Source organism: Eptatretus burgeri, chromosome 5, assembly GCF_056783735.1.
Source record: "Eptatretus burgeri isolate ZD-2024b chromosome 5, Ebu_testis_v1, whole genome shotgun sequence".
Taxonomy (NCBI): domain Eukaryota; kingdom Metazoa; phylum Chordata; class Myxini; order Myxiniformes; family Myxinidae; genus Eptatretus; species Eptatretus burgeri.
In genome coordinates this window covers 104511490-104524406 of record NC_140965.1, presented here as the reverse complement: position 1 = coordinate 104524406, position 12917 = coordinate 104511490, and the positions used below count along the sequence as shown (strand labels likewise).

At 40.8% G+C, this 12917-nt stretch overlaps 1 protein-coding gene across 2 annotated transcripts in view; it reads right to left on the bottom strand.

The window, feature by feature from the left end:
* PTPRC (protein tyrosine phosphatase receptor type C) overlaps window positions 1-12917 on the bottom strand; it is a 116330-nt gene that overhangs the window by 18717 nt on the left and 84696 nt on the right. For both annotated transcript variants that reach the window (XM_085883265.1, XM_085883266.1), the window contains exons 14-22: window positions 12082-12190; window positions 10627-10667; window positions 8071-8174; window positions 4041-4131; window positions 3863-3939; window positions 3687-3723; window positions 3344-3441; window positions 1896-2021; window positions 1044-1192 (exon numbers count right to left, since the gene is read on the bottom strand). In XM_085883265.1, the coding sequence (XP_085739391.1) occupies window positions 1044-1192; window positions 1896-2021; window positions 3344-3441; window positions 3687-3723; window positions 3863-3939; window positions 4041-4131; window positions 8071-8174; window positions 10627-10667; window positions 12082-12190 (832 nt within the window). The remainder of the gene's footprint in view (window positions 1-1043; window positions 1193-1895; window positions 2022-3343; window positions 3442-3686; window positions 3724-3862; window positions 3940-4040; window positions 4132-8070; window positions 8175-10626; window positions 10668-12081; window positions 12191-12917) is intronic.

Below are 12917 nucleotides of genomic sequence, written 5' to 3'. Positions count from 1 at the left end.
TAACACTCGGTTGCATCAAGTTTTGTATCCGACCTGACCGTCAAACCCGCTCGAGTGTATTATTTAGATTTTGTCCTGGATTTTCATTAATCATCAAATATCTGATTTAAATAAAACACGCCCTTGTTTTGCCTTGCCACTATTGGTTTTAAACCTTATGTTTAAGTTGTTTTTTTTCATCACAATTTTTTTCACATTTCACCAAATTTCTATCATATTTACCTTCGCATTCTGCGAAAGGTTATGTTTTGGTCGGCGTGTATTTATTTATTTATTTGTAATCTTGTGATTCGTATAACTCAAAAAGTATTAAACCGAATTGCATGAAATTTGGTGGGATGATTGGTTATTAGCCAGGAAGCATTCGATTAGATTTTGGGATCATTCGGGTCAAAGGTCAAGGTCAAGGTCACGAAAAGGTCAAAATCGTCTTTTTACGATAACACGGTCAATTTTTATTCAATTTGCATGCAACTAACGCCAAAATGTTCAGAATTCAACGCCTCATCTTGTGATATGCAATATGACACAATGACGCCAATACTCTTGTTACCGGTTAGGGGTCAAAGGTCAGGGGGGTCACGACCTTGAAAAATATGCGGTTTTTGTCATAACGTGATCAATTCTTGTCCGCTTTACATAAACCCAGCACCAAAATGTTCAGAATTTAATGCCCAATCTTGTGACATAATGACGTCATAACACATGTCACCGGTTGGGGTAAAATGTCGGGGGGGGGTCACGCCCTTGAAAAATATGCGGTTTTCGGCATAACTCAGTCAATTCTTATTCGATTTGCATGAAACCAGCATCAAACCAGTTCCCCACACTCATACCAAGAACAAAAAAAGTAGTGGCGGCGAAGGTATGCGCTCTATGAGTGCCCGTTCTAGTTTGTACTTTGATAGTGGTGCGGAATCAAACTTTTCAAAACTATTTTCAAAGCAAAGCAAATTTTGTCCACAGTACTTCTTGCATTTTAAAAATATACACCGAATATTGCTATTTCCAAGAGGAAGACAAATGTTAGACATCATGCCCACCTGCAGTGCACCACCATGGGTCCATCAAAGAAGTTGCAGAAGGACAAGACTCGACGGCGGAGGCGCAGGAGAAGATCTGGATCATCGGGCACACCATGATCCGGCCACTTTGTGAACTGCACGTGGGTGATTATGCGACTGTTTCCTCCCTAAGTTGAAATAACAAATCACCTTTGAGTTTCAAATTATCGATGTGTCTGCCTAATCACTATCATGATGTAATACAATTCGGTCCTGGTTTGCAGTGTTGCCCTTTTTTAATGTGTACATGACAAGTTTGTGAGAAATGCTTTTGATGTATTCTTACACTGTCAGTAGCTTCACCTGTTCCCAAAAGGATGGAAGAGGATGTTCTAATCAGACTTTTAAGTGTGTGTGTGTGTGTGTGTGTGTGTGTGTGTGTGTGTGTGTGTGTGTGTGTAAAAGCATTTATGTGGGACAAACCACACTCATTGGAATATGGTTAGCGTGTCCGCTCTGTCTGGTAGGTCAGTAGTTCTTTTTGACCCGAATGAAGTCATACTACAGCCTAGAAAAAAAATGGTGTGGCCTGCTTCTCACTTGATGCTCATTATTTAGAGGATAAAGCACGGATTAACCATGTGGGTTCATATCCTATGGATAGAAAGGTAGAGGGGGTTCTCTTTTTAAGTACCCTAGTCACAGCATAGAGAAAAGCAACATCACAAGATGCCATTTCCGGCACTTCGGGTGTTCCGAGATGTTATACGTCTCCCCCCAAGGTCAGCTCCTGTATTTGTCTGAAGTCAAGTTTGGTGTTGTCTAATGACTATGCCTGTATGTGTTTGCATGATTCTGTAAGAACTGACAAGCAGAACAGGATGTCCTTACATGATTCAGGGATATCTTGGTGATGATGTAGTCTGGGTAAAGCATAACTTCATTGTTGGTCACAGATAAGCTTTTAAACTCCAGCTTCTTGCCCTTTTGTCGTGGCCAGTACTGGTAGCACTTGTTCTGCACACCAAAGAATGAAACACATAACTCATTAACATACCTCGTAGAAGTAACCAAATACTAGTTATTGAGTTGTATCTATATTCCTGCAACAAAAAATTCTGATTACCCCATTAATGTACGTAGGAGTAAACTATAATGTTTCATCGCTGGATGAAATAACTAGAACAGCTGTCACACATCGTGGCGTTATCTTCACGGTGGTCAAACAATCCAAGAGGCTGAACAAACCTCAAGCACGCTGCTAACTGCAGATTTGAATTGCCCACTGCTTCCCCAGACAGGAATGTTTCTCACTGTTTTGGGACTACTTTCACCATGTCGTATTTCTTGTTTGGAGAGCCATGAGATTACTGTAATTTAACAAACAGAAGCAGGTATATTGCTGAGTTGGAGAAGATGATACGTTGATAAGATTTTGTCTTTTATAAATTAACCGTCATCGTTTGAAAGTGAACCAATTAAATTTGTCTTTCGTATGAAGCATGTGGCTGCGGGACAGCATCAATGCTTGCAGAGACATGCTGCTGCTGGTGCTGCTGCTGCTGCTGCTGCTGCTGGTACTGCTGCTGCTGCTACTTCTGCTCAGTGCTCCTTTAGGTTAGAGCAGGAATTTGGTATTTGTTCTCGCCTACTCTTCACGAAGGACACAGTGGGATCTTTAACGTCCACCAACTAATGCTATCAGAAGGGACGCCCAGTTTAACGTCCATCCAAGGGATTGCACAAGCAATGATGTCTCACCCTGCCTGCAAATCATCACGGTGACAGGTCTGGATTTGAACCCATGCTTAACAGCTCAGAAGCAAGTGTGCATACCTGTCAGCTATCCTACGAGCCCACATTAGGTCCATTTTTTTGTAATAGAGACCTCTTTAGTAACCACAGATACGTCATTGTTAATTTCCGTACAATGATTCATGTTGCATATCTGAAGAGCAAAAATGATTTCCTACGATGGTAAAATAACTTGCAATGGCTTTCCAAAAAAAAGAATTATTCCGAAGCCATTCTCTGTCACTCCCACCAAATAAATAAATCAACACGCGAATTAATAAACAAACAAATAAATAAATAAATAAACAGAAACAATGGAATTGACTGACATACTGCTTCTGATTTACAAAAATAAATCACCAACAAATAATTCATGAGTAGCCAGATTGCACTTAAACAGGACAAATGCATATGAATGCACGGACGCGAAATTATTGTGAAATGCACTGGAATTTTATTGAGAAGTTGGAAAGGAAAGATGAACCGCAGAAGAAATGGGAGAAGCTTGGCTCGATGAGGACAGAGACAGGTTGGATTGAACCCACCTTCCCTCCTTCGATGCAACGTGTAACCATGATGATCACAGCCGTCTTTTGTTCCCAAATCATGGTCCAAAATTCAGCAGCCGTTTCCTCCATCGGTCCTGCAGCCATGATGGAAAAAATGAAACGTAGTCTCATTAACACATTCTACTTCTCTTACATTGTACCCAGTATTTGTAATTCATACCAATGGTACCCCTTGAAGGAAATAGACACAAACTTATCTTCGAGAAACTGTATCTTTAGAGCTGCACCACTGTAAAGGAGGGGCAGGGGGGGTAGAAGGGAGGGGTTTGGGAAGGTGCAATGTTTAGATAAAGCCAGGAAACATCATTCAAACACTTACCTTGGGCACAAATATACTTCTTGCTTTCCTTGTATCCCTATACAACACACAACAGAAAGAGAAACAAGAATGAGGTTTGTCAGAATATCAGATGGGTAACGGTGCAATGGTGGCAGAGATAAATAGAATCGCGGAAGTTGAGTGGATTTTCCGGGATACAAACCCCCAAAACTTACATTGATATAACTGGCATTTATGTAATCTGATCCAGGCTTTCCTCCATTGCTCACCAGACGAACACGATTGTTATCATCTGTCAAATGGAACATTTTCATCATTTCCCTTGGATTAATCAGTGGTTCAAAGACAAATATGTCATTTGCATTCGAGTACTCAGCCCCAGTTTACACTTACATGGAAGTATATCACTGTAGCGATTCTTGCCATTATTGTGAGGCTGTTGTGCTTCCTTGGAGGGGTTTGACTTCCAGACACGTGGGATAGACTGGTGGGGGAAAAATAGAGGAAAATGCATTTTGTGCATTAAAAACATCGTCAATTAATTTTTTTTTAAGAAATCCAATACTGAACAAAGAAAGCATCTTTAAATGCAAAGCCTATCTGCATCCACTTTATACCAAAAATAAAAACTTGACGAAAACAGCTAAAAACTAGAAGGGCACTCAGTAGAGCGAATACCTCTGCCAAGTAATGCCTGGTTCACGAGAACATATTGGGCCCAATGCATTTTTGAAATATTACGCAATATGTCATGTTTGGCCCCACCTCTCAATGGTGAAGAATCAATTAAAAAAATAATGATTCTCGTATCCAGATCTGGATTTGGATCTTCACCAATATTTAATCAATTTATCGTGGTCAAACACCCAACCTTTCGTCCACAGCCTCATGGAGTACTGCTCTCCCCTCGGGGCTGGTGCTCCTGCCTCCCACCTTTCTCAGCTTCACGCTGTAGAAACCAAGGCATTTCGGATCATTGGCATCTCCCGCAATGAGGCTGAGTCTTTGGGCTTCTCACTCAATCACCGCAGGTTGGTCGGTGGTCTTTCTGTCTTCTACCGTCTCCTCTCCGGCCTCGCCCCCCTGCTCTCTCTGTGATTTGTCCCCACCACATTTCCGAAGGTCGCTCAAGGTCCGCCAACAACCCCCTTCTGGTAAAACTACCAAAATCACGAATCACTGCTCACCTTCCCTCTTTCATTCCTCTTTTTCCCGCCTTTGGAATAAACTCCCTCACTCTATCCATTCCCATTCTTTCCTCCAGGCCTTCAAAACATCTGTTCACCACCACCTCTTATCATCCCCCATCCAAATCCTCGATCTTTTCTACCCCCGATAAACCACCCAAGCCCACCTCCTTCAAATTCCCTGCTTTCCTTCCTGAAAGTCCCTGTAATGTCCATCTTCGATTCCCCATGTTCCCCATCCCATCCCTCTCCCTTCCACAGATCTCCAAATGTCTCTGTTCCCCACTATTTTGTCCTTCCGACTCCCTCCCCTCCTGTCTCATGCCCCCCCTTGATGTGAGTTGTGTGTTAGCTCTCATACGAGCCTCGACAAGGTATACAAAAAAAAAAACCTGTCCACTATGTTTCATCCAAATCTGTGCAGAACCTTTTGAGACATCGTGCTCTATATAATAATATTTTTGGCCCTATCTCTCAATGGTGAAGAATCACTTCAAAAATTATACTCGTCGAATCCAGATACGGATTTTCACCATAATCTAATTAGTTCCTCCTTGTCACACACCCAACGTTCCCAGCAAATTTCATCCGGATCCTCCCACAACTTTTTGAGATATCCTGCACACAGACAGACAAACAAGAAGATGTCGTGCGGAGCACGACACTTGCAAAATCCATTAAACAAATTTGACCTCAAAAATAATTGGTGGTTGAATTAAATGACCAAATATGCAAATCCTCTTCAAATTTCAAGTGAATCAGATGAAAATTGACAATTTTAGAAATTCGGCCAATGTTGACCTTTTGGCCAAGGTGGATCTCCAAAATAATTAGCTGGTTGAATTCAGTGATCTAAAATGTATATCCTCTTCAAATTTCAAGTCAATCGGATGAGAATTTAGGATTTTAGAAATACCACCTAAGTTGTTGACCTTTGGCCTATGTTGACCTTTTTGGTCGATGTTGACCTCAAAAATAATTGGCTTGTTGAATTAATTGACCTGAAATATAACTTCTCTTCAAATTTCAAGTCAATCGGATGAAAATTGAGGATTTTAGAAATACTACCTTAGTTGTTGACCTTGGGACTACGTTGACCTTTTCGTGGATGTTAACCTCAAAAATAATTAGCTACTTGAATTAGATGACCTGAAATATAAATCCTCTTCAAATTTCAAGTCAATCGGATGAAAATTGAGGATTTAAAAAAATCTCACCTAAGTTGTTAACCTTTGGCCTATGTTGATCTTTTGACCTTTTGACCTCAAAAACAATAGGCTTCTTTCTTTGAGAAACTCTACCATGTGGTAAAGTTTCGTGAAATCAATTTAAAATTGTGGCCTATAGGTGACAGACAGACAAACAGACAGAGACAGACAGACAGACAGACAGAGACAGAATGACAAAATAGACTCACTAACATACTTGAAAAATCATCGATTTTGCAAGTAACAAACAGACAAAAAGGGGTGAAAACATAACCTCCTCCTTCTGTGGTGGAGGTAATGAAATTTTAATGTTTTGGAGATATTTTAAAATATAAAATTGTTGCAATATTAATGTCTATTATTATTATTATTATTATTAATGTCCTCTTCCATCCTTCCATCCTCCTGAGATCATCCCACATGTGAAGAATAAGAAGAACTACATGCATGCACATTTGCAGGTAGTGGACAAAAAATGGAAACACCAATGTAAAAATCACTCAAAAGAGCATTGGGCCACCATGTGCGGCCAGTACGGCATGTATGTGCCGTGGCATAGAGTCCATCAGGGTCTGGAATTCTGCAGGAGGGATGTGTCATCATTCTTCCACAAGAAAGTCAATCAACTCACAGCTGTTTGATGGAGGTGGAAAACACCATCTCGGGTGTCATTCCAGAATATCCCATAATTGCTCGTAAATGTTCAGATCTGGTGACTAAGAAGGCCATGACATACGGATAACATGTGTTATGGTCATCAAACTATTGGGTGACCACACATGCTCTGTTGATGTGGGAATTGTCCCAGCAGGAAGGAAATGCTGCAACATGGGGTGAAGATGATTACTCAGTCCCATGAGGTTGCGATTGTCATTGACCTTGCCTTCCAAGGGAATGATTGCACCTAAACCATGCCAGAAAATTGCCATTTGCTGATGACATCTTTCCCTCAGAGTTCCATGCTGCTGTTGCAGCTGTTCACACCCTAGGAGCTCCTGTAATTGGCATTGATGCCCTGAGGGCTATTGTCAAGGCACCAAGGACTGCTGTTCATCAATAATCCAGAGACGGAAAATGAGGAACATGTGCACATGTTGTCATTGCACAAAGGGCACCATGAGTGCCTCAGACAGCCTGTTCAAGATTGTCTGCCAGAGTTGTGCTGGGACACGTGGCACAAGAACAAGTCATGCAAGGGCTAGAGGTGAGCGGCCTATAACCTAGGAGTATGGTGCAGTTCCTGGGGTGTCGCACAGCTCCGTACAGACTAGCACCACACACTTCTGATATTCCATTGCCATCATCGCCATCTTAACCCCACTCTCACAACATTTGGCCCAACGTAACCCCACATGGTTGCGTGCGGTAAGAAAGGAGTCACTCCCACACTGCATTCTGCTTCTTTCTTCTTTCCCCTCAGTTCTTCTTGTCTCTTCTTCCAAGATTGAATGATAGCCGTATGTTTTTTTGTCAAAGTACAGTAAGTCTGTCTAAGGGGAATAAGTGTTAGGGTTAACTCTGCTCTTCTCTGCCTTTTGCCTGCGTTTTGATTTAACGATTGCCTTGCTTGTAAAATAAACCATCAGTGCTTGTTCTTCCAAATCTTCCTCATTTGTGTCCTTTCATTCAGTTGTCTGGCAAAGTGTGTACATTATAGACAGATGGGAAGTTTTTGCTCCTCGAATTGGCTCCGCAAGTTACCAGTGCTAACCGCTCGGCAGTAATAAGTACTTGGGTGCATGCTGAGGGCATGGACCTCAGCTCAGGTAGTTTTACCAAGAAGTAGGTAACGTGGCTGTGAATGCGTGGACCCTGCTCAGTGTAATTGCTTTTGCAGGCGTCCGCGGTTGTTTGACAACCCGTCGAGCCACGGAGTTATCCGTGGCCAGGGGCCTCAGGGTTGGTTGTGGCGGCAGGTTCTGTATGCACCTCGTGAGTCCGGTGCATGTGCTGATTACCATACCAATACAATATATACACATATACATTCTTTTCTTGAAATAAATGTATAGCTTCAGATGTACTCACCTCAAATTCCTGCTGGAACGTTTTGAAATCTGAAGCTGCTTTTGTCTCATATACATTTTGCAGTTCCTCAGCTAGGATTGGCTGCACCTCCAGTAATGTGGGTTCTGTATGACAATGCAAAAAATAATTTGTCTAATTTTTTTTGTACATCCTTTACTTGACTGATATGAGCATTTGATTCCCAATTATGTGGACTGCATGGTTGAGAGCAAACAATTTAGTATCCCAGAAACTAACAAACAAAATATTGCTTTTGACATTACTCTATATCCGAGCAAGGTTTCAAAGCTTTATTCCATGCCAATAAAATGTATATATTTTTCTATCCAAAATATCGACTCATGGAAGAAAGTGATAACACAGGTAAAGTGATAACACACGACATTTAAAGAATGACTGAACAGGAAAAGAGAGATGAGAGGGAAGGAAACAGTAACCTGCAAATAAGAAGGTTGGGTGAGGGTAATAAGGATTTAAAAAAAAATTGCAAGGAGGGATTGGGAATGACACGAGGTGGTGGGACACCAATTGCTTTGAAGTGTTGGAGGGAAGAGTGTGATTGAACCATTCCAGGAAGGCAGTTCGACAAATGGAAGAAAATATCTTGAAGAACAGGAGTGTGAACGTGTGGAAAGCGAATATTTTTGAAGTTGAACCAGGAGGAGATCACTAGAATAATGCACGTATGTTCGTGGAGCTCGTAAGGTTCAAAGGGCTGAGAGAGGAAATGGAGCTTGACTGGAGGAGAGACGGTACAAAACAGAGGCCACTGACCTATCCACCATGTGAGGGCAACAGACCTTGTGCTTCAGCCTCATCATGGTTGATGCTGATAATCCTGAGAGCTTTAGTATTCCATGGAATACATGAAAGACAGATACTGTTATTGGTGTGCTGTCCTATAATTGTAGGCTGTGTTGCTTGAGCAACCTTGCAGTTTGTGAGTATCGAATTTTCAAGGAATGATGTGGAATGTCCAGTCATATGACTGGGATTGGAGGCCAACTTTGCTCTATGCTTGGGTCACGAGACATCATGGATGATGGAAAAGCCCGAACCTGACCATGGGAATCGATAGGTGGGCTTGTTTGACGATCATTCTGGAGGGAAATGGTGAGACTGAGATTTGCCAGGATTAAAAGATGTTTCATTTTTCACACCTAAATCAATAATCATTTGAGGTCAGCAGAGACTTACAGCATTTCTGTCTGCTCATCAGTGGAATGAGGGTACTGTTCTCCACTGTTGAGGTATCCGCAGAAAGAAAGAGAGAGTGTTTTCCAAAGCATCAGATAAGACATTTAGATAGCTGAAGTACATGACTGGGACCCAAAAACACTGCCTTGCAGCACTACAACCTCCACTGTGATTATATATATATATATATATATATATATATATATATATATATATATATATATATATATATATATATATATATATATATATATATATATATATATATGTATATATATGTATATATATATATATATGTATATATATATATGCCTGGTGTTGGCTTAATGGTTAAGGTAGTGGGCTTGGGATCCGAGGGTCCTGAGTTCAAATCCCGCTCAGCCGTTGAATTAACACCAGGTGGGGTTGACTCTGCCTGTCATCCTTCAGAGGTCGGCAAAATGAGGGCCAGCATGCTGGTATACTGTGTCGGAGTGGCGACCCGTCCAGGATTGTTCTCAATAGCCAAGGAGACTGCTTCGGCGGCACCAACGCTCTGCACAGAGTATGGTCCTAATGGATGGATGGATATATATATATATATATATATATATATATATATATATATATATATATATATATATATCAGTTTGCCAATGGAGAGTGACGAGTCAATCAGGTAGTTATTATATGTTTGGTAGCTATATGTTCAAAGTGTTGCTAGCTACATGCTGAGCTCTCTGGTACAGCCTGCAATTTCGAATTTTCCAGACAGGAAATTTTCCTTGACAATTAATTGTAAATGTCGTTGATTTTGCTGATTTAAATTGTTGTTGTTGATGGTTACTTGAACTTTGTGAAGAACCTTGGGCTGGCTGTGGAGTTGATGGAGGATGAGTGGCCATTTTTTGTTGTGTGCACGCCGAATGCGCTCAGCAGGACTTTTCCAAATTGAATGCCATTGCCTTTTTGTTCACTATTAAATTCCGGTTAAATTTTATGGTGGTGTTGCCTTCGTTATTGTGCACTGCAACACATTAACAACAATGCAGTGACTGTGCAAATTGTGGAAGAAATCTGAAATCTTGGCATGAAGGTGGCCTTGAATGACGCAGGCAGCTAGCTAGGAAAGGATACCAGGATGACATGTTGTGTCAAATTCCTGATTTTTGTCCAGGGAAAAAAAAGTACATTTCAAAATATAACAATATAAAGAATGCAGTTGCTTTTGGTGATTAAAGCAATCAGCAAGCAAACACCTCCTCAACAACTAGAAAACAATTCGGCTTTAGTAAAAAAAATAAAATAAAAAAAACTCTCATTTTCACATGCCTCAATAATTCAATTCAATTGGATGGTGTAAAAATCTCAAATAGTTACCTCTTGTTGGCATAGGAATAGGGAGTGAGTAACCATTTCGCCTACACAGGGTTATGGTTGAAAGGAACAAAACCAAGAGATTAGTCTGGTACGACTACGTGAACAAAAAGTTACAAAAGATTACTTATGAGGCACGCACAATAATCTAAGCATGGTGTTGGTTTAACAGTTAAGGTAGCTGCCTTCAGATATTAGATTCCTGAGTTTGAGCCTCTGTCGTTCTGTTGAAATAACATCAAGTGGGTTGATTTGGCTTGTCATCCTTCCGAGGTCAGCAAAATGAGTACCAGCTTACTGTGATAATAAGCCATTGAAGTATCTTATGTCAGAGTGGTGACCCATCCAGAATTGTATTCCTTAGCCAAATGAAACTGCCTTGGCAGCCCTATGTGCCTCACGGCATGAATGGAATGGTTACTCACAATAATCTAGCCCATGTCAAAGTCTTTATAATCAATACAGAAAGTACTGTATAGTGTATATACAATAAAAAAAAAACATTAAAAAAAATGTAAAAATATAGAGGGATGAAATCTCAAAAAATAACAATCAAACAAGGTATGAATGACCACAATGTGACACCGCAATCCTCTTATGGACTACCATCATGACATCTTCTGACATTTGTGACCCTAAAGGTCAGAATGCATGGTCATAAAATTAATTGAACCACTCCTCAAAAAGAGTGTCAAAACACACACACACACACACACACACACACACACACACACACACACACACACACACACACACACACACACACACACACACACACACACACACACACACACAACCCCTGTCTCCCGCTGTGTGGGGGATGGGCTAAAAATGTGCTGTGGTTATAGCACAGGCATGATGGACCAAATGGCTTCCTCCACTGTCCAAACCCCTCCACTGTCCAAACCCCTCCACTGCTGGTACACCGTACTTTAGTTATAATTCATATTGCATAAAAATACTTGTGTCATGTCTTTCAGCTTTCTCAGTCGTTAGTAATATATTTTTAAAAAATTATTATGAAAGTTTCCACACTTTAGCGGGTGTTTTTACTGCATTGGAAACTTCAGCCATCATGAATTGTGATGAAAGTTATATTATTGACCTAAATTAACATTTGCTTGTGAAGTATGACTAAATGTCATGCTATTCACCTAAACATTTCATGTACACTACAGTATTGAGTTTATATACTCTGCAGCTTGCCGCTGATGCAGTGCCCCTATTACCAGTAAGCTGGTACTCATTTTGCAAACCTCAGAAGGATGACAGGCTCAGTAAACCCACCTGGTGTTATTTCAACTTCAGAACAGGGGCTTGAACTCAAGACCCTAAGATATTAAGCCATCCACCTTAACCGCTGTAGATGACACAGGGTCTATAGATCAGTGTGATAATTATTTTAAGTGCTGTATTTCGCATTGGTGAAATAACAAAGAGCAGAGGATGAATACTCACTTTATCAACAACCCCTTTGCTTTCAGCATCTTGCACGTCATGAATAAAAGAACAACAATGATCAAACAAATAAAAAACGCCATCACACCAATGATTGCTTTGGAATTGTCTGCAAAAGAAACCAAAGTTAAAAGTTTTGGCCTCAGAAGAGAAGACTCGACAAGGTTTACTTGGAATTGTGCAGTCATTATTTATGCATAGTTTTTACATTTATCTATATCACCCCCAGGGCTGCTGAGAGCCAGAATGGATCCCGGGACAATACTAAGTGCAGGGTCCCCTTCAAATTTTTTATGATTATTATAATATTTTTTTGGTCATCAGAAACGTATGCCATGTTTAAAGGAAATTGGGGTGTTATTCACTTATTCCTACATTCAGGTTCATTAAGTACACTTCATCTGGATGGGGTGTGGCGAACACTCTTGTGTTCATTTACGTCATTACCATGATTGCGATTATGTAACTTGTTCCCACAGTGTAGTGGGGCAACTTAGCATAACAATTGTGCATTTTGTGAGGAAAGCACCAAATTTGGCACAATAGTAGCCTATCATATTATGAACAGATTTGGATATTGGGCCATCTCAAAATTTTTGATGGCAGTGGAAAATGGCTGCCACAGCCATCAGCGGCTGAATTTGAGATGGCCCAATATCCAAATCTGTTCATAATATGATAGGCTACTAGTGTGACAAATTTGGTGCTTTCCTCACAAAATGCACAATTGTTATGCTATATTTAGCTAAGCTGCCCCACTAGTAGATTATTTTACGAGGGCGGGTGTCTGCCCACGGCAATGGAATGCCGGGGACATCACCCTGAGTTGCTTGGAG